A 22,337-nucleotide genomic window follows, 5' to 3' on the forward strand; every position below is an offset into this window, starting at 1 on the left:
ATATGTGCCTTCTTCAAGAACAGTGTTCTGAACCCCTGAACCCCACTTTATTTCTCTTCAGATAATGAACTACAGTGACATAGGTGGTCTATTAGACTTGTGCTTTTGGGCTATTTTCTCAAATACTAATAAAGAGTATAGAATCATACACTCCTCTATCTTCTAGCAAACATGGAGTTTACCTCCTGTCTCCAGAAGCAACCATTCCTCCAGAACGACAGTGAGATCAGTCACCCACTGATCTGCCCGTCTGACACTTATTTGAGTGCCCACCATGACTCAGACTTTGAGTACAAACATGAGCCGCAAACACAGTTTTGGTCCCTATGAGAATTTTTGGAGTAGCATGGAATTTAAATGTTAAAGCAGCATTGAGGAAGAGTTCCAGGAATTAAAAAATGGAAATTGCTCCTTGTAACACATTTGTACATTTAGTGATAGTTACTAAGGAATGGTTTGTGCAAAATTATGTGGGTTCTCTAGTCTCCTTGTGTTTAGCAGATGCTGGCTTTGCACACGTGTGACATGTTTTTGTTCCTGTTACTTATAGAGATGCTCAGCAATCTCCAGGGTCTGGTGAGTCAGAAAGAATGTGCTGGAAGCCCTCCCCAGCCCTAGTGACTGGGGAGAGAAAGTAACCAGCCACTTGCGATTTCTTTAGAAAGTGCTGGTCAATGGCAAACCATCCACGGGCAGTTCTTGAACATCAGCATCATGGCAATCCCCTGTCTGTGTTCAGTTGCACCCAGGGGCTTTGCCCCCAACACCAGGCAAGTATTTTGAGGACTATTGATGCTTAGATATTATAACTAATTGCCTCCTTAGTAATGCTTTAACTATTAGCTAGCTAGAAATGTGTTAAGCATGTAGTCTATGATAAAAGCGCAGAAACTAAATGTCAGTGAATGGAGCGCTCAGCTACAAATGAGACATCCATATCATCTCCTGACCCCCGCCAACGCTCAAGGACCATTGTGGAAGAGGGGTGGAAAGATTGTGAGACCCAGAGGTCAGAGGGTGATTGGAGAGGAAGTGTCTTCTGGGCAGGAGCACTGATGCATAAAATCTGTATAAGATCCAGCCAGTCATTGTTAGCATGGTGCAGGGAGGGGCTCATGATGAGGGGAGGAACTGTTGATGGCTTCTGGGAGGAAGGAGAGTCAGTTTTCTTAATGGTCACTGCCACTGGTAGTTGACCATACTCTAGTGGGTGGGCCCACATTCATGAGCTGGGCAACAGGAACTAGACTTCAGTGTGTTATTGGAAGATGAAAGACAACATGGATGTGTGAGAATGTAAGGAGGGGATCTGGGAGAAATTAGGGAAAGAAACCAGGGTTAATAATCAAAATAACATCATATGAACTCAAAGAATAAAGTATTAATTTTTTTAAAAGAATGAGGACTATGGATTGCAAAGGTAGTTTATCTATGTATGATAATTAAATCTTCCTAAAGGATTCATGCATAGAACAGATTGTGAACAATTTTTGAAATGTAAAAACTGTCATGTCTCCACTGGCTTTCTAACCCACTGGCTAAAGCATCCCTTGGGTCTCTTGACATGCCCATGTGTTGTGCCTGCTTTGTTTGCTTTCTCTTCACTGCTTCTTGGGGATCTTATACTAAATGCTGACGTTTCCTGTGAATGTCTCTGCTCTCCCATTCTAATATGGGCATGTCCTTAGCATGAGAGCTGGAGACGGCCGAGTTCTTATGAACATGTGCTCCACTGGCATAGGGCTGGGTTATCTTGATGCTCTCAGTCAGAAGCCAGAACATTTTCGTTCACTTAATGTGAACAGGGTGGATAGGAGACTTTTGGCTACATTTTAGTGAAATAAGCCATGGGGCATTTGACATCCTCACAGAATTAGAGGCATTCTTTGCTTTGCACATTTTTTAAAGCAAATGTCCATTTTGAATCTAAAAGTAGTACTCTTACAAATGCAAACAGGTAGTACAAAGAGAAAGGATGTTTTTCTATAAAATCACACAACTAAGAAAAATGCCCCAGAAAGACAATGCCATGAGCACCTGATGCTGTTTTCAGAGGGAAGAGACAGAAGGCAGATAGTAGGAGTGCTGGACCCTACTTAACTCAGCCGTCAAGAGCTTTGCTTTTAGCAATTCTTCTGATTGCCACTGTGTGCCCCCCGCTGGGAATGGTCCATCTTTACACAGGATGAGTAAACAGTGAGGTGACTTCTGAGGCTCTTCACAGCTCTGACCTCCATGTATTTAATGGTTTCTTGTAATGTCATTGTTATTCTTGGGACAACTTTGTGTTTGCACTGAAATCAAGCATGAAATTGTTTGCAAGTATTTCTGCAAAATGCCTCCTAAAGCTAAGGCATTTGTGGGTGGCTATGTTGGCACCAGACCACACCATAGGATTTCTAGTCTCTCTTATTGGGTGGAAGATTATATGCAAGATTAAAATGCTCCATCACTTGAATGAACATATGTGGTAGCTGTTGTTCCCCCATCTCCTCTACCCAGGGCACTGTGGTTTACTTTGTTTTCTATGTCACACAGAACTTTTGCTCATAAACATTTTAACCACAGTTTGGATTTTAGAAAAACATCTACCTGCAGGTTATCTCAAATCATTTGTGAATATACAGCATGCTGCAATACACTTTTTAAAAAGTGTACAAAGCTTCACGTTTAGAATTCTTAAATAGTTATAGTTATGGTGGATTTAATATTACTTCTGGATGTGACTAGGTGTGTGAAAGTTTGATTTTCAAAGAGTCCTGCAGTCAGGTTTTGCTGAGAAGAAATCCCAGGGATTAATAAAAGTCATCTAAAATGCTCTCTTACTTCAAGAGCACAGCAATATGTGGTTAAAAATTTTTAGGTCATTTCAACATGGTAATGTTTTAAATATTGGTCAGTATCGTCTAGTGAGCACATTTGTTAGCCAAAATGATATGGGTTGGTTTTAGTTATAGTCCATTGATGAACTTCTTGGTTCTCAAACGCAGATGTTTAATTTCAGGTTAAACAATGGAAGCATGGCTCTCATAGTTGTACGGAATACCACTCGACAAGAATTTGTAAAGCACCTAAAAAGGTACTCCAGCATAAAGAATCAGGTACAGCCATCTTTCTGTTGCTTCTTTGCAAGGATAATAATTATGGAGAGAAAGACGCTTCAGATATTAACACCAAGTCTGTTTTCATCTGCCTACATTAATCTATTTTCCTAGCCTTTCATTCAAAATTTGAGATGTGTATGCCAGCATTGCCATGCATTTGCTTCTTCTGACATTTGGTTATACTTCTTTTCCCTTGTGCCAAGAAAAACCAAAATTCTAGTATTACATTGAAAAGCAAAGGAAGTGAGGGGTACAATTGCACACACACAAGCTGTTCTTTAGAATGAAAAGTAGTGAAATCCGAGAGTTTTGTCTTCTTGGTTTCACAACAGCAGATCCTAAACTTGGGATGTTTAGGTTTTATGGGCACTTGCTGACAACTGGCTTCGTATTCACAGATTACAATAGGTTTGCAGATATGTCCTTACCCATTTTATAGATGATATTCAAAACGCATGAAGAGAGATTTCCACTTAAGTGGTTAGACTAAAAAAGAAATAGCACCTATGATGAGCTATATTCTCGGGCTTACACTATGACCACCTGAGTCTTAAAGCACACAGGGGTGGCTGTAAAACCCAATGGTTTGACAACTTCTTAAGGATATAAATGGTGCTTGGATATAGTTAGGACCAATGGCAGGAGGGACAGTAAATCTAGCTAACCATCAGAGGCTGATCGTGCTCTCTCTCTCTCTCTCTCTCTCTCTCTCTCTCTCTCTCTCTCTCTCTCTCTCACACACACACACACACACACACACACACACACACACAGAGAGAGAGAGAGACTGTGTGTCTGTATCTGCCTGTGGAAGCCACAAGAGGGAGTTGCATTTTCTTGAGCTGCAGTCAGAGGTGGTTGTGAGCTGTGTGACATTTGTACTAGGAACCAAACTTGGGTCCTTTGGAAAAGCAGCAAGCACTCTCAACAACTGAGTCATCTCTCCAGCCCCCGAGCTCAATTTCACACTACAATAAACAATTACACTTATATGGTATTTATAATCATATTTAATTCACATAGTGATTTCTATAAATTATAAACAAATGTAGAAATATGAATAGCACGTAATGTGTTTTTTAAAAAAAACTTTTCCATGTAAGACAACATATGTGTTAGTTACAGTAGGACTCACTGCTGTGGGATCAATCAGCAGCAGGCTGGTGTGTGGGAAGGAGACAAATTCTAGACTGTTTTAGCATTGCACCGTCTGAGCCACATTGTCATGGTAGGAATATCAACGTTCGTGACCAGCTGTAGAGCAGACAGAAGATCGCCTCACAGTTTTTATAGTAACTCCCACCTCAGTAAAATGGAGGGTAAAACTAACCTTCAGGGTCCCTTCAACTGCACCCTCTTTCTGGCTCTTCTCTCGCCCCCCATTTCTTGGTTTCCGTGGCCTCCATTGGCGAATGATTTTAAAACTTCTAAATGAACTTTACATTCTTAGGACCTCATCTCCTGGGTGATCTCTTAGTTCCCATTATTTCAATTGCTTGCTAAGTGCTCAGTCCTCAAGGGTCTGTCTGAGCCTATCTTCAGATCTGCAGGGCCACTGTGCTGTAAGGTGTGTAAGGCCCCCTCCACCAACCCACAGCGACCTTGACTCTTCCCCTACTGCACTCTCTTCACACAACAGCCGTCTGAAACCCCGCCCCGATCTCCTCAGGACATTACCCTGCCTGCTTCTGTTGGTTCTCATGTTTATAGTTCTCTGTCTTCTTAATTCAGACCTTCTTTTCACTTAGAATTACCTCTTGTATATCTTCAGTTTCTTTGTCTTGTCTTTTGTAATTCCTCCTTAAGGAGTTTTCCTAAAATAGCTGATTTCTCCTCTGCTTAATTCCTCAGCAGGGACTGTGAAAGGAGACTACAATTTCATTTCCCGGCTACTGAGACCCAAATAATCACACAAAACTATGTTAATACTGCTTGGCCAACAGCTCAGGCATATTCCTAGCTAGCTCTTATATCTTAAACCCATTTCTATTATTTTAGATTTTACCTTGAGGCTGTGGGCTACTGGTAAAGCTTTAGCATCTCTCTCCTTCAGTAGCTACATGGCATCTACTTGACTCCACTTTCTTTCTCCCTGCATTCAGTTTAGTTCATTCACCTAGCTCTATTCTGCCCTACCATAGGCCAAAATAGCTTCTTTATTAACCAATGGTAATAAAATATATTCACAGCATACAGAGGGGAATCCCACATCATCTCCCCTTTTTTGTCTGATAAAAAGGAAGGTTTTAACTTTAACGTAGTAAAATTACATATAACAAAACAGGTATCAAGCAAGAATTTTAGTTACAATATTTGTATCTAATTTATCTTTTATAATTATAACTATCTAGTTTTTAACTCAATCAAAGACCTGAGAAAGATACACTATTACCTAAGTAAACAGGAAGTACATTGTAAGCAACTTTCAAAGTTCTAGAATTGACAGAGACATCTTGCTGCCTGGACAGTCCCCCAAAGTTCTGTATCACTGGGGCATCCATCTTCAGCCTATAGGCCCATAGTATCCGGCCCACTTTTCAGTGAAGCAGGAAATGTGAAGATTTGTTCTGCCATGTACTGGCAAAGTTCATCAGTTGCTTTCTTCTGTGTCCTGCAGAATGTCTGGCAGTTTCCTCTGTGAAGCAGGAACCCTAAAGGATAATCCCATCTTTTGGAAAATTTAGCAGTCACTTTTCTGTGGGTCCTGCAAGTCCAGTTCATACAGCATACCATCAAGCAGTGCACACAAGAGCAGCTTCTTGCCCAAATGGCTAGTAAACTCCATAAGGAGGCTCTTAGGTGACTATCATCCTCTTGAAGTAGACTGGTGTTGCCAGAAGCAGACATGTCTCACTGTCAGGAAAAGTCCAAGTTCTTAAAACATTTTAAATGCCATATTCTGTAGGTTTCTGAGGTGTTGAAGACTAACTGAAATATAATCTAGAGAACCTAGCTAACATGAATACAAGTTTGGTACTATAAATGACTATCTATTAACCTATAATTTTAATTACACATTAAATTTTAAATGAGCTGTATAAACATACCTTTACAAAGAGTAGAAATATATACATATACATACATATAAATATATAAGACAAAATTGACCTTAAATTTGTATCAATAAATCAAGATACATACCAATGTAAAGTATTCATTTCTATATCATAGCCCCTCTTAAATTAAAACAAATATTTATAAACAATCATTTTGGGAATTTGGATGTAGTTTTCTCCAAACTGATTCCTGCTGTTTTTTGGTGAAGTATTTTTAGGATTCGTGAAGACCTCTCAGGGGTGTTGCCACATCAAAACACATTAGTATGGAAGGAATTTACAGGTTTTGATCCTCTGTGGAAACAAAAGCAGGACCTCTTTTCTAAAGTAACATATTCTAAGACTCAACTTTTGAAGTTAAGATACCTTTAGGATATATATGTTGGCTTAACTTAGCTGCCCTCAGAATCAAATGTCTTTCTGCAGTCAAAAAATTCAAAGAAAAAACAGTATACATAATCCAGATTCTCTGTATTTTCCATCTTTATGTGGCTATTTTTTTTTTACTCTTTATAGCTCAGATGTATTCCTAGCTAGCTCTTACGTCTTAAATGAACCCATTTCTATTATTTTATATTTTACTACGAGGCTGTGGCCTACCAGTAGTGCTGTGCCATCTGACTCCTTCGGCAGCTACACGGCATCTCCCTGACTCCTTTCTTGCTGTGTTCTGCCCTGCTATAGACCGAAATCAGCTTCTTTATTAACAAGTGGTAATAAAACATTCACAGCATACTGAGGGGAATCCCATGTCAAAGGACAGCCTATATTTCCTCATCGTGGATTACATGATAAACCATTTCTCACACTTCCAGGACTAAGACTGACTATCAGCTGATTTAATTTTTCATGAGGGCATTGTCTCTTTGGAGCATAGTACTCGAGAACCCTTGACTGTATATTTTCATGCGGCTGTCCCTTGGGACATAAGAATCCCTAGTATTTTTCCAATTAATTCAAATTTACACCACTCACAAGGACACAAGTCATGCTGGATTAGGCTCTGCTACATAGATCTGTGTTTAATGTCATTGTGTCTTTAGAAACCTTATCTTCAAAGACTTATGTTCTGAAAGACCCTTAAGTTTAGGACTTCAGCATATGAATTTTTAACTAGGGGACACAATTTATGCTAAATCTTTTTGTAAATGCATTCTTCAAAGTACTTAAGATAACCAAATAATTTTTATTGGGAATACCGTTACTGTTACTAATCAATGATCATTTCAGATTTTAGAACAATGGCTTGGGAATTATCCCTTAATAAACATAGTCCTTCTTCCCCCTTCTGCATATAAACCTCAACGAAGCAAAACATACTATTAATTTGTTTTAATCAACTTACAGAATTTTCCCCCAAACCCATGTTTACACACAAAGATTCAGGAGATATCATAGCTTAAAACTGTACCATGGTCACCTCAACTCCAAGCAACACTTATAGCTTGGATCTTGGTGAGACGACTTGCATCATGCCTCTATTAGATATCCCACATTGGGGATAATGCCTGCCTCATGCTTACAGAAGCTACTGTGTAATCATTCATTTTGAAGGCAATGCATTTCCATGAGTTACCAAGAGCTGACTGCGAGGGACTAAGTCACATCTGTTTCCCACCCAGACATTCAAGTCCTACCCTTGATACCTTCGCATGTCATTCTGTGCAGAAGAGGGTTTTGTACAGATATAATTGAGGATTCATTGTTTTTCCAACCCCTGATAACTTCCTTTGGCAACAAAGAAAAAACACAACATAAACATTACCCGGTGGCATTCTAGAACGGTTAATCACAACTGTCTGAGCTTTGTGTCCATTTGCTAAATTGGCAGATGAACACCTGTGAATTCATATTTGATTGCCTTTTTTCCTTTCTCTTATATACTTTTTATAAGTTTAGATTTAGGTTCTTCTGAATTAAATTCCAAGTGTGAAACTTAATGCTTGAGTTTGTTTCACATTTGCTAAACAAGGTAATAATGAAGTCTATGGGATCAACTGAAAAGTCAATCATTAAGTTGAAATTACAGCATCAACATTGTTGGAAGTCCTTCACAAGTATGAACTGTCTGTAACAGTAGTGCTGATCAAGTCTGGAAAGTTTGTTTTTTTCTTCTCCTGAAAACCTGCGGCAACTTGGTCAGAGTTTCCAAATGATACAAATGTCATACGATGGTGAACCTTATTTGTCATAGGGGGCACAACAAAGCATCACTATTTCAATTCCTTCTGTGTAGTTCAACTTTCCTTTTGTGGAGACTTACACCATTGAAGAAGTGAAAATTCACCCAAAGAGTCACAGCAGTGGACACAATCAGCAGGAGGAGGGTGGGGACCAAGCAACTCTTCCAGAACACACGTTTCCTTGGAATGTAGATGGTGACTTAATGGAAGCTGCCTCCGAGGTCTACATTAGGTAAGCCCGACTGCTTCACCGTCTCTGTGTGGCATAGCAGCAGATGTAACAGAAGACGGGGATTCTTCCTCTTAACTGCTCAAATAGATTACAAACTAGTAAGTTAGCAAATTGTTAAAAGACATGCATACCCTTCGATAAATAAAATTAGGAGTATTTTGGACCAGCATCACAAATAATTTTGCATGAGCTATACAAATAATTTGCTTACAGTTTACATTCCTTATCTTAGCGGGAAGTCTTAAGCCTTTTGAAAACAATACCGTTCAATAGTTTCTAGCCCCCTTCCCCAAATTGGGCTGAAATACTATAATACTGTTGAATATTGCTTTTTAATCAAGTCCTTTTTAAATTCAAAAAGTAATGGGGGCTTTTGTCACGTTTGGCAAAGCATTAGCCTCATTGTACATATTGACAAGAAAGATGTGATGGATAGGAACCCACACTCTATCCTAGCAAGCCTTATGGCTTTTTGCAGCCTGATGTTGGGGGGCACCCCCAGATGGGGTGTTAACAACTGGCTCTTCACAGAAATGCTGGAGAAGACCAGGTAGGAAAGGTGATCACAAAGGTTCTGGAATAGTCACAGATGGAGTTTTGGTCCTTCAGCTTGCTGGCTGTGGTCTTGCTTTGAACGTTAGGCTTTTGTGTTGTTTACCTGTGCTCTATGTACCACATACATGAGGTGTGTGGAAAATAACAGCCGCAGGTAAATGAAATGATCAATTTTATGTTATTTTTTTATAGACTGCACCCAAGACTGATCAGGCTTTATGGAGGAGGCCTGGAAGAAACGAATGATTCCAAAGTAGCGTGTAATTGCATATAGAAAAAATTTATATGAAGTATAAATATATTATGAAGGAATCTGGTATGCAATATATACACTAATAGGAAATGAATTTTTGAATGAAAATGTCTAAAACATCTATTTTAATGTAATTAAAAATAGTATGTGTTTAAAAATATGAAATCGATGAATAATCTAATTCTGATATTTGGAAGGCATTTGTTGGATCTAATATAAACATGCTGCTATATCAATATTATTGAAGATATTTCCAACTCCACAGGGAGCTAGTAATATAACCATGAACAGCCACTTAATTAAAAAAAAAAAAAGGTTTTTCCACTTAGGCTATTGCCCCCCAACCCAAGTCCATAATGGCATCTTTGGAAGTAACAAGACTTTTAAGCTTATTACACAGGTAAAATTCTAAGTTTACAATAAGTTTTATTTAAACATATACATGAAGTATCTTTCTAACTGGGCAGAAACTTGGCCCAGGAGGTAGCTATGTTCCTTTGTACCTGATAGGCGGGGGTGAGGCGGTCACAGCACTCAGTTTTCAGTGTAATGATCCAAATTTTCATTTCCTCAGAGACCATCCCTTAAAAAGATGAGGTCTAAACTGATGCTGATTTTCATGGATTAAAACTGACACCTTCATGAGACAGCTACTTGTATTTGTATGAGAAAATCATAAATATGCCTTTTTTATAAAAAATTCTTTACAAATACAAACATTTAATTGTTTTTTGTGCATGTGTACCCGGAGTTGATGTTTTATACTCAAGTTTCATAGCTCCAAAACCCCAGCACACACTTGTTTTTCAGCCACAGACCGCGGGCCCGTGAGCCGGCAACTGTCATGAATCAGGAAACCCGAGGAAGGGCCAGCTGGTGGCAGGGGTTTCCTGTAAAGCAATCTATCTTTTTTTTTTTTTTTTTTTCCGAGACAGGGTTTCTCTGTGGCTTTTGGAGCCTGTCCTGGAACTAGCTCTTGTAGACCAGGCTGGTCTAGAACTAACAGAGATCCGCCTGCCTCTGCCTCCCGAGTGCTGGGATTAAAGGCGTGCGCCACCACCGCCCGGCTCGCAATCTATCTTCTTAACAGAGAAGGCTGCTACTTTTATCCGACCCATGTTCAAAATCTGACCGTAGCTTTCTTACGCATAATAGATCCAGATGAGAAATATTTATCAGACCATGTGTATGGGATAAACAGTACAAAAATGGTTATGTAAAAACCCAGGTAGAAGATGGTTCACTTTAAAATAAAAGCTTTGCATAGCATCAAATGTACACATCTCATGGGAACATTGATCACATCCTGTCCCTGCGGACAAGCCTCACCAGTGACTTGCTGTTCTGTCTCTGCTTCTCCGTCTCTATAGCAATGCTTTTTACAGCCCTGGTTACTGCGTGTTTCAACAGAACAAGGAAAACAACAGCGTCGTGGCAGGTATTCATGTTGGTTTCGTTTGAAACAGTGAATGTTTTATGACATGTCGGCTCCCTCGCCCTTTGCAGTCTGAAATCACCAGTGAGTTATGGTTCATATTATAACAGCTAAAGTGTGATGTTATGATCGGTAATGAGAAGACAGTCTTTAAGAACTAGTTTTACAAATAGAATATTGAAAAAAAAATATTCCTGGATGCTCTTGATAAAAGAAGAGGTGGGTGGTAATTGTATCTCTTAGAAAAGTGTATATACATAAAAAGAAGAGTCCACAGCTGGCCACTTACGCAGAATCCACACTTGCCCAGAAGCCATCCTGCGCTGCACGGATGTTGTGCCCCAGGCGTTTAAAACTCACATCTGCAGAATAAAAGGGCCATAGGGAGACAGCCCAGGGATGACGTACACCAATAACAATCTTCCAATGTTTTAATTCCACTGTTTTAAAATGATTTATCCATCAGAAACCTCTGGAAACAGTTTCTTTAAAGAGTCTAAGTGGCTTCAAAGGTCATCATCATATTTTGAAAATGTCTCCGGGTGTATTTGAAACCCACAAGTGCCCTTTCTGCGGCATTTATCTCACCGTCGTGAGCCCGTGTAGTCCATGTCTCCTTGAAAGACAGTTCCTTTTAAGTCTGCTTGGCTAAATCTGGAGTTCCTTTCAAGTTACCTTTGAAGTTCACTTTTCTTGAGTACGTCAATAGCTTTAGTGTTTTTCTCTACTTTTGACTGCTGGAAAGCAACCTTTGTGTATTTTCTTTTTTGGAGATTTTCCCTGCATTGAGACACAGTATGTTACAAGATCACAAGTACATGTAAAAAGAGAAATTACCATGGGTCTCATGAGCAGGGTCTTTCCCCGCCTACCTGAGGTCTTTGTTCATTGCTCTCGAGTCGTTAGTCATCGTCACCACCCTTGCTGTTGACGTAACTCCAGCTGTCTCTCCTGTTTTCTTCTTGTAGAATAGATTTGTACTGTCTTTTAAAAAACCCAGCCTGAAAACAGATCAGATAACGAGTGTATAATTCCAAACCCATAATATTCACATCAAATGTCTAATCAATGTAGAATACTTTTAAAACTTTGCCCCGTGTTCCACAGGCTGCAAAGACAGTTGGCAAAGGTAGTAATCAGTGTAAGATGTGCAGGGTTAACCCTGGGCTTATCAGTGATATATACACACCACAGCAATATTGGTTTTTAACATTATATGCATCCCAAATGGACTCTTAGAATAAATCTGAGATCAGTATTAAACATTCATCTAGAGATTAAAGAAGAGTATATATACTCAACCTAATTGGCTTTGATACAATAGAGGTATTCTGAGTAATTTAATTATTGGTAATCATTAAAGGTGGACTGTCCATATAACACAAGAAAATAATTACTAAAGGATTACCTTCCACATAACACATGAAATTAATAAAAGTACGATAAGTCCCAGCAGCAAGCTGCTGGTAATAATCACGATGGTGAGATGCCGTTTGGGTCTTTGATGATGGAGCCCTTCCAGGAGAACCTGCACAACAGAGCAAATACATACTCAGAGTAGTGCTGAGTCTCCCTTAAAAGCCTCCAGACAGCAACAGAGAAGGGAACCCCCCATCCTGTCCTGGACCTAGTCTCAGTCCTTGTGAGCAGAACGGCTCTATGGCTCTTCTTCCCATCCTGCCTCTTCTCACAGCTACCAAAACACTCTCCATGTTCTTCCCATCAGTTGCGGAAAGCGGGTAAAGTGTTGAAAATCCTCTATGACCTGGCCACACGCTGACTCCTTACTCGGATCCCCCAAAGGCACTACTTCTGAATTCCCTCAGACTGTTTCTCACGCAGCCCCCAAGATGGTGAACTTACATGGGCAACCTTCTCCTCCTTATTCAGCTCAATAACTTTGGGGTGTGGCTCTGGAAAAGCTGTTGCTCTGATTTCAAACTTGAGCGATGAAGTCTCATCCTGTTTTGAAATCGGATAATCAACAGAGCTTGAGTCATAGTTTTATTCCATGCACAGGTCAATATAAATGCCACCTTGGCTATCTAGAATTTCTGTAACTTAACTGAAATATAATGGCTTCCTTTGGACTCAAAGGTATGACTATTTCACGGGTCCCCTTAATTAAGTGTGGCCTATGTTGCAAATCACTTGATTTAACTATTTTCCCCAGGTTATAGTGTACAATAAGTTATTAGTGATCAATAGTTTTCTCAGTAATATTAAATTTTACCCCCACACAAGCCTTCTTGATCTGGTAAACATTTACTCACAAAGGCTTGCCTTTCATTTGCTTCTGAGTAAAGTCCACGCATCCTACTTAGTGTCTCAGTGACAATATCCCACTCTAATAATAAAACCCATGTGCATGATCATCTGTGGGTGAATTCTGAGCTTTATTATTTCAAGTAGGGAGTCTGTAAAAGAATCCATAAAGCTTGGGGATCTGTGAATGGACTTTGTAGGTTTTATGAATATATTTAATATATATATATATATATTTATTTGCACATGTATGGGAGTAAGTATAGTATTTAGATATAATTTTAAGAAGTAATACCATGTATTTGCTTTGATGCACATGTGGAGGTAGATGACAACTTGGTGGAGGTCGTTTTCCTACAATGTGGTTCCTGGTCATCAAACTTAGGCCAGCATGATTGATGGAAGGGCTTCAACCACTGAGCGATTTTGCCAAGGTTATTATTTTTTTTTTTGAAACAGTATCTCATCATCTCACGTAGCCAGGTTGACATTCAGCTTGCCGTGGTTGCTGAGAATGACCTTGAATTTCTAATCTTACTGATCTTAAGTGCTAGAATTATCGTTATCAGTGTGAAGTACCACATACCCAGCTTCTGCCAGTGCTTCGGATTGAGTCCACAGCTTTGCGCATGCAAGGCAAGCACTCCATTTGAGCTATACCTGGGTCCTAGTCTCTATATTCTTAAGGAGGTCTATCGCCCCAAAATGCTAAAGTCTACTAGGTAAAGGTTATTTGCATCTATAGAACTAGAACTACAAACCTTACTTAGACCTAGATAGCCTTCTTTCATTGGGAGGACTGATTCTCCACGGGCAGGATATTGTGTAGAGACGCCTTTGACTGTAGGGATGGGAGCAGTGGTGGGCACTGCCTGGTACGTACGGTACTACTAATGCCCGGCAGTCTAATGCCCTGCAGTGTGGATGACAGCCTGCCAGGGAAGGCTTCTGTCCACCATGTCAGTTGTGCCAAGAGAAGCTTGGGCTTATGAGAAGCAGCTACCAAGGTGGAATGGCTTGCTGCTAGTCCTGGGACTTTAAGGAATATCTGAAGTTGAGATGGATGAGCGTCTGTCTCTCCTTCCACTGTCTGATGGAATACTCCTTGACCACTATGTGGTCATCTCAAAACATGCTACTGAATAGGAACAAAATTTGTCTCAATCTGCATCGGCTAGTCTTATCTATAGTGGCCTCTGACACTAACTATGCTGGCCAGATGGGGAAACGGAAAAAAAAAATGCTTCAGGTTTTCTCCTGTCTTCTAGGGGCTCTTCACAAAACATACTTTTAGAGCAAAAAGTTCAAAAGGCGTTTAATTCCTTTTTAACTTGAAGTTTTAAAGTTTGTTATTTTCAAAATGATACTTTGTTACCAAATTATGCTATAGTTGATATTTATTTTTGAGGCTGAGTCTCATGTGGTGTAAAAGGGCCTTGCACTCATTATGTATCTGATAATCTCAAGCTTGTAATCCTCCTGCCTCCACCTCTCAAGTGTGGGCTTGCAGGCAGAGCCACTACACCCAGGTTTAGCTGCTACAATTTTGATGTTTCAGTTTTCTTTTCTTTGAAATCAAATTTTAATTTCACTTCTTGGTTTTAGTTTTTACACATTATCATCTAAAGGACGATTTAAGGTTATGTGAACAAAAAGGGAGTCAAGTTCCTCTGTTTACTTAATTCGTAGAGAGTGGCATCCTTTCTAACCCAAACCTAGTGATCCACAGTTTCTCTGTCCGTTGATGTAATTCTTCTCTCTGAAGTTTGTTGAGTGTTTGCATATTAACCTTTCTATGTAAAAACGACCGAGTTTGTAGCTCTACATCACAACGCTATGCGTCTGATTTTAGACTCACCATTTCCAAGATGGAGGGCCGACCTTCCAGCTGGATGTGCACGCTGGCTTCTTTCCCACTTTCCATTTTCCCGAAGTTGCACAGGAAATCTAAACAGTGTAGATCAGCTTTCATGCAATACTTGAAGAGAAGGTAAAAGCACTGCATTAACATCTTCTGCGTTTGAAAGATGAGCAGCTGGAGAAGCCGACTCAGTGAACAGAATGCCTGCCCTGAAGCATAAGGATGAATAAGAATCCGAACCCCCCAGTCCTGTGCAAAACTGGGGGAGACTGCATGCACCTCTAATCCCACTTATGTCTCGACCACAAGATGGCAGGTAGAGATGAAAGAAGTTCCAAGGGGCGGATAGTCTCAAACAAGGTGGAAGGTGAGAGCCAACCCCTGTGGTTTCTTTCTGAACACCTACTTCACATAGGTTAAAAATCTCCTTAGTATGCCACAAGGTGACTCAGTAGCAGATCAAAGTACTTGCTGCCAAACCTGAAAACCTGGGTTCAAAATCCCAGAACCATTGTATAATTTTAGCTTCTTTGTAAAAAATCAGGTGTTCAGAAGTTCAGCAAATGGTGCTGGCATAACTGGATGCCAACATGTAGAAGAATGCAAACAGATCCACATCTAGTCCCACGCACAAAACTCAAGTTCAAATGAATCAAAGACTTCAACCTCAATGCAGCCACACTGCACCTCATAGAAGAGAAAGGAAATAGACTAGATGAAAAAAGGAAATAGCAATAATATGAGCAAAGGGGTCAAGATGGGGATACTCACAGAAACAGCTGACCTGAGCTAGTGAGAGCTCGCTGACTCTGGACTGACTCTGCATAGGACCAAATTAGGTCTTTTGAATGTAAAATAGTTGTGAGGCTTGGACAGTCTGTGGGGGTAGTGGGACCAGGATTTATCCAGGGTGTTTGAACTGGCTGTTTGGAGCCCATTCTCTCTAGAGGGATACACCTTGCTCGACCTAGATACAGGGTGGAGGGCCTTGGTCCTTCCTCAAAGTTATGGGCTAGACTTTGTTGACTTCCCATGGGAAGCCTTATCCTCTCTCAGATATGGATTGGGGTGGATGGAGGGAGGGAGTGGGAACTGGGATTGGTATGTAAAATGAGAAAATGGTTTTTAAAAAATCAAAGAAGCAACAACAAATCTCCAGAACCTACGGGATGGTCGAAGAGAAACTCCTGCAGTCCTCTGACCTCTCACACAGGACATACTTTCATGGACACTCACACAACTGAACATGTGAATATGATAGAGTATTTTTAAATAACCTTAGTGGCCTTCAGAAAACCGTCTTTTTTATAAACATCATCTTCCCTCCGTAGCATTTAAAACCCATCTTGCTTTTAAATAAAAAAAGCATTTTTGTTTTATAAATTATAACAAAGTATTCAAAGTGTAACATTTGTTTCTACCATTCTTAGTAACTGAACCTTCTGGGATGGGATGAAAAGAAAGATTCTCAATTAGAGTCTCCTTAGGTTACACGCTCTGGTTTTTGTCTCAAAACTTCACCGGTTTCTCTTGTAAAGTCACTAAAACGGGAAGAGTGAGAATCTCTTGCTATGGATTTGGCTGCCAGGTGATTTGATGTCAGGTTTAGGTGTAATGTCTCAGTGACACACTGGGACCAACTGTTGGGTAATGAAACCCAATACCCATACTTAACCCTGGGTCCCTTTCAGCGCTACACCGTGCCTGTTCCTTCCTAGCGGGAACATCGCCTAAGCTTGTATCCGTTGTCATGTTGCTAGCCACTCAAACACCCATTGAACTTGGTTTTAAATGTTTCAGTTCTTTGTATATCTGAAAAATGGAAACTTACCAAGAGTCTCTTGTCTGTCTTTGATAAGAATTTGACTATGTCTGTCAAGGTCTCCGCTACGCCATTTTGCTGTTCTGATGTACACTCTCTTCCATAATGTTTATAATGGCATTGCCCCGTAGTCGCCTAAAGACAGAAAACAAAAATCATGTCTCTTTAGAGAGAGCTGACACAACTTGACTTTAAAAGTTTCAATTGATTATTTTTACTAAAACACATTAAGCATCTCCAAAATTGTGAAAGTATATTTGGCAAAATAGTAAATCTCTTGGCAAGTCTACAAACCAAGCCCCAAACAAATTACAGCCGGTGGGTCCTAGCTGACAGCATGGTCTATCCTTACTAAGAAGGGGAGAAGAATGACAGGTGACCACTAGCCTAAGTTGGTTTTACAGAATAAAATACGCTACAGTTATACATCCCAGCATCTAAATCTGGAATTCAAGTACATTTTAAAAAGTTTGTTTTCCAAACCCCTTACATAGGCTTTGCTGGAGATTGCTATTGCTTAATACCTAGAGGAAATCTCATGAACGAACACAGAAACTTGGCTTAAGAACCGACCAAATGTTTCCTTAAAGAGGACTTCCCTTCCTATTCTTGCTATAGTGGTGGCTTCAAGCTTCATGTAGCATTCTGTTAACTCTGTCTCCACATGTCCCAAAGAGATAATGTAAAACAGTTAATCAAGATGGAAGAACCAGGTTTTCTGATTGTGTATGACAACGTAAGTGTCACCTCTGGGCTGCAGTCCTGATGAAATGTACTATATATTCAAGGTCCTCTCAGCGAGTGCATACGGAAATCACAGCATCAAGTGGGGCTGAAGCGAACAGGAGTGTCCATCTTCACAACACTCCTTAGGATAAAGGGTTCGGATTTAAGACTCACAATAGAGGTCAGACAAAGGGAACATCTTTTTACCTGGACGTCCAAAACGTTGAACAACTTATCCGTTTGAGGTAGGAAAGAATTGGGTACCATTATTTCCACACTAACATTTGGAGCCATGCTAATGCCGGTGTTTATAACCTGAAAAAGAAAAGAATTTAAAAATTTTTCATAATTACAAATGCAGAATTACTAGCCAAAGTGGAGGGTGTATGGTTGGCAGATAAACACAAGAGCAGGCAGAATATCCATAGCCTTAATTTTTCCAGTTTTATCAGTTCAGATAGCCCCTCCAATCTATCTATGCCTGCTTTTCACTTTACCGTCATATCTGGTAACCAAGCAGTGACACTTTCCCGATGTAATCCAAGACTTGCATTCCATACACCGCTATACTGCTCAGACAGTGCTTTTGATTAAGACAAACATTTCCGTAGACACTACCTCTTAACATGTGTGACCAGCCAAACTTTCTGCTTAACAGCTAAATTTTCAAAACTGAGTTTCATATTAGTATAATACTTCTATATGATAACATTTTTTGAACAAAAAAGAAAAGAAAAAGATTATTCAATACTGATGAAGCTTATCCTAATACTGAAGCCTGGACGTCAGGCTAAGCACGTTGATCCTGGAGAAGGTAAGGTAAATGCTCCCATTACTTGGTAATGCTGAGCTGGTTAAAGAGTCTGAACCAACTATAGATTTCCCGATTTACTCCCAATCATATTTCCCCTGAATGTAACTTCAAAAGGGTCAGGAGACCCTAACCTCCCCCTGCTCCAGGAGTACACATATCTTAGAAAGAAAATTTGTAACAATAACCTCCCCCTGTGTTCCAGGAGTACACATATCTTAGAAAATTTGTAACAAGCAAAGTGAGAAAAGCAACATTAGCCTAAGAGGAAGGGGCCTGAGTCACAGAACAGCAGCCCTGCAGCGAGCCAGTCACTGAAGCTGAGGGACAGAGGAGACAGGAATCCCTCTGAGCAAGGCTTGCGGCCAATCCTTTCTTCCTTCCCATATGTTACAAACATCAACAAAACCCAGCTTTGCTTACATGAAACGTGAAGTTCAGCTTCTCCGTCATGCACGTTTCTGGCTCATTTTCCTCACTTGATCCATAGACAAATGAAGTTGGGTTCACGAACCTGCCGGGAACAAGGTCAGCTTGAACGTATCGTCAGTGGATGAGGGGCCATACAGTTCGGCTTTAGAGGTGGGATATAGCACATTTAAAAGCAACACAGAATCCTTTCAGTTTCTTGGTCAGATAAAAGCTCTAGGAACTGATGAAACCAGGAGGCCGGGTTCTCCGTCCCGAGGGGTCATGCCTTTGCTAACCAGTCTATGTCCTTGCCTTCGCCATGCCTGCTGGCTTGCTGCCCGTTTGCACCTTTTCAGCCCTAAAATGATCTGTGCACGTTTGGCAAGCTTGAGCTGAAGCCGTAACTTTCCCTCGGGTGTGGTAGCACCATGTAACCTGTTCACTAGTTCTCAACAGCTAGCTGAACCTCAAAATTTTGGGAACAAGGCAAACACCAACTTACATTAAGAAAAAATAAACTTTTTGCTAGAAATTTTTTTTTTAACTTTTTAAACCACAATTAGCCAAATGTCTGCTGAGTGTAACCACCACTGAGAAAGTGCTGTTTTGGGGAACTCCTTCCTCCACAAGGCACTAACATTCTGCAGCTAATTCTATGTATTTGAGATTAGGAGTCCTGCCCTCCTGGAAAGGTCTTAGAAACAATCGGACAACACACACTTGTGCAGTTTAATACTTGTTGTCGTTGTCCCGAATACCAGCATGTGACCGGTGGAACTGGAGGTGCTTGTCATGTGAAAAAGTGAGAAACAACGTGGATGCTAGATGCTAGGACTCAGGAATCAGCTTCCGTTTGCTGCCCTGCTGACCCTCACGGCCACCTTGTCTGGGAAGGACCACATTCTCCCTCCTTCATAGAGCTGATACTCAATCCCATCAGTTACAGAAAGTGACATTTTATGTGGTTGGGTGCCTGCTTCATGCATGGTTAAAATGATAGAGGGATGTTTTGTAATTAGAGCAATCAATAAAATTAATTTGCCCATTTTATTCTATTAATTCATATCTTCTAGTGTTTTAAAAATGTATGCACGCATCTACCACCAAGAAGGAAGCAGCCCATGAGTCCACATCCCTAACTAAAAAGCTATGGACAGCTAAGGATTTCTGCAGACAGAGTCAGTATTCTTTGTGTGTATGGCTCAGGGTAGGTTGATCATACTTTTGGATGGCCCCATACTCAGGAATACATGGGCAGCGTAAATTAGAGCTTGTGGGTTTTTTTTTTCCTAACAACATGAATTTGGGGCTATTCTGGGTGGGAGGGAGAGTGGATCTGGGTGAAGTTAGGGAGAGGAATTGATAGAGGAATGTGATCAAAACATTGCATAAAATAAAAAATTAAATGCACGTAGTATAGTGGCTATTGGGCGTGCTGGTTCTTGGGTATAGAGCTGACATTCAGGACACAGAACCAAATGTAATGATCAGGATGATGGCCAAAGCTTCAAGGACATCCTTCTGATCTGCACCAATCGCAGGCCAGTCTAGACCACACAGAGAGAAACTGCCTCTAAAACAACCAAAACGTTCAAGACACAGACTAAGAGCTTGAAAAACTGCCAGTGGAGTCATTGAAGGTTTTGTTACTCCCCTATTTCATTCTGTAGCCAGACACTTTGAACCAGAGAAGAATCCACTCAGAAATGGCTAAAACCACAAGAAAACAGTAAAGCTGGCCCCAGGATTCTAACTGAGGAGCACTCTCGGGGTTCAGGAATAGACAGAAGCACCTCCCAGCCGGCTCTCATTTCTTAGTCATTTGCCACACAGGTAGACGGGTCTCTGGAGAGTGGCAGTTCAGTGCCCAGTCCTTTGTGTCTCCCCCACTATGGCCACTGGGTACCATGCCATCCGCTGCACCCTACGGAACTCTGTGCCCCTTGGTTGCACACGGAGGGATGGCCGTGGCCCGCTGAGAGCTTATTGGGGCTCTTCCAGTACAAAATCTCTAGCAGCTGGCCATGAGTTTGATGTAGCATCAGAGATGATTACAGAGTGGATTAAAATAATGAATCACCAATCAAGCGACTGTGCTCAGAGGCAATCATGGAGACTCAGTATCTTTCCCACGTAGATGTGTTCAAACACACGCCTTTCATTAATACAAAGGAAGAGCCAGCAGGGAGAATCCTCTCTAACCCAGAGGCCTCCGCCTCTACTTACCCGTGAACCGTCAGCGCAACTTCGTATCTTAGAGGAATGGCTAATGTCACTTTGTTGTCCTTCATTCTGTCCATTTCTTCTTCGTTTTCGCTGTAGAAACAGAAAACAGTATGAGAACTCAGCCTCAGACTTCATAGGGGGCTGTTCAGTAGCACCGGGGAAAGTAGGAAGCAAACCAGAAATGACAACAGGACATTTTAGGGCAAGGTTGGCAGAAACCGCTCTCATTATTTACACTGTTGTCATTTTTGGACAACGGAACACGACTTCATGGATCCCTGGAAGCCATGTCCAGAATGTAGCTTGTGTTGTGTAACAGCTATTTCTTGCACACTGAACCATACCAAGAGGTGTGCACGGTGATGCTGAGGTCCTCATCTGCCCTGCTGAGTGAGCTCACGTCCAGGAGGAAGCTAATATCTGTCTGGAAAGCAGAGGGAAAGACCCAGTTTTTATGCTAAAATACATTTTTACAGATTGGGTATTTTTTATTTCTCTTAAAAGATTTTGTTGTTTCTCAAGGAAAACAGAGTGGAAGATTCAGATGTGGCGGAGGCACCACCCTTCCCTGGGTAGCAAGACCCAGAAGTGGTTGGGTTGGACGCAGCAGCGTTTCCATGCCTCCCTTCCAGAAACAAAGCCTGCTCTGACTGTGAGGACTGGCAGGCCCAGACGGACACCATTAGGAAAGCTTTAACAACTTGGTTGAGGACTCTTGCCAAAAACACCTTTTTTTGTATAGCAGAGGTAACATGCCTGGCAGACAGGGCCACCTGGGGTGGGGGTGGGGGTGTTGGAAAAGAGTGAACAGGCGAGGAGCCTTCTGATTGACACATTTTCTTGCCTGTCTTGACATAAACAGGTTCCCCGCTCACCCCCACCTCACCCCCAAACAATGAGCATTGCTAAGAAGTTAAACACAAAGCTCACAGACTTCAGGACACTTTGGTCACACTTAGCTTCACAATTAAGCTCGTTTAAAAATACATTTTTAATGAAACATGAAGGTAGAAGGTGGAAAAACACATTCCTATTAGCAAATGAAAATCACGAACACTGAATGCTTACCCTTGAGAGACGGTCCACATAGATGTAACCGAGGCTGCAGGCGAGTTTCACCAGGCCAGAGCTCCCAGTCACTTCGCAGTTTATTTGTTTCTCTTCCTAAAGGAAAAAGTAAAAATAAAACAGTCGGAGGACAAAGAGAGTTAAACATTTCTAACATGTTTAGGGGTGGTTTTTAAAATTATTTTTAGCAAATAATTTTCTACTTAGCTTGGAAATAATATGTAGAATTATATACATATAATATACAGATAATACAGATGTGTATATATAAGCAATATGCATATATTTATACCCATGTGAGTTCCCCATAAACAGTTCCTGGGTGTGAG

General features: G+C 40.8%; 2 protein-coding genes across 2 annotated transcripts in view; one reads left to right on the forward strand and one right to left on the reverse strand.

The window, feature by feature from the left end:
• The window catches only part of Cerkl (ceramide kinase like), an 88,245-nt gene extending 78,077 nt beyond the window's left edge, over positions 1-10,168 (forward strand). Inside the window, exons 9-13 of the mRNA XM_050120623.1 lie at positions 551-576; positions 662-770; positions 3,005-3,101; positions 8,397-8,575; positions 9,323-10,168. Coding sequence (XP_049976580.1) covers positions 551-576; positions 662-770; positions 3,005-3,101; positions 8,397-8,575; positions 9,323-9,404 — 493 coding nt within the window. The 3' untranslated portion in view covers positions 9,405-10,168. The remainder of the gene's footprint in view (positions 1-550; positions 577-661; positions 771-3,004; positions 3,102-8,396; positions 8,576-9,322) is intronic.
• Positions 10,169-10,302: 134 nt separating this feature from the next.
• Positions 10,303-22,337, reverse strand: part of Itga4 (integrin subunit alpha 4) — a 68,347-nt gene continuing 56,312 nt past the window's right edge. Inside the window, exons 19-29 of the mRNA XM_050120612.1 lie at positions 22,009-22,104; positions 21,285-21,364; positions 20,941-21,030; positions 18,727-18,817; positions 17,700-17,807; positions 16,776-16,901; positions 14,942-15,061; positions 12,682-12,780; positions 12,227-12,346; positions 11,691-11,819; positions 10,303-11,598 (exon numbers count right to left, since the gene is read on the reverse strand). Coding sequence (XP_049976569.1) covers positions 11,721-11,819; positions 12,227-12,346; positions 12,682-12,780; positions 14,942-15,061; positions 16,776-16,901; positions 17,700-17,807; positions 18,727-18,817; positions 20,941-21,030; positions 21,285-21,364; positions 22,009-22,104 — 1,029 coding nt within the window. The 3' untranslated portion in view covers positions 10,303-11,598; positions 11,691-11,720. The remainder of the gene's footprint in view (positions 11,599-11,690; positions 11,820-12,226; positions 12,347-12,681; positions 12,781-14,941; positions 15,062-16,775; positions 16,902-17,699; positions 17,808-18,726; positions 18,818-20,940; positions 21,031-21,284; positions 21,365-22,008; positions 22,105-22,337) is intronic.

This window comes from Alexandromys fortis, unplaced genomic scaffold (genome assembly GCF_014885135.2).
Source record: "Alexandromys fortis isolate MF-2015 unplaced genomic scaffold, M_Fortis_MF-2015_v1.1 scaffold_8_1_9099942, whole genome shotgun sequence".
Classification (NCBI taxonomy): Eukaryota; Metazoa; Chordata; class Mammalia; order Rodentia; family Cricetidae; genus Alexandromys; species Alexandromys fortis.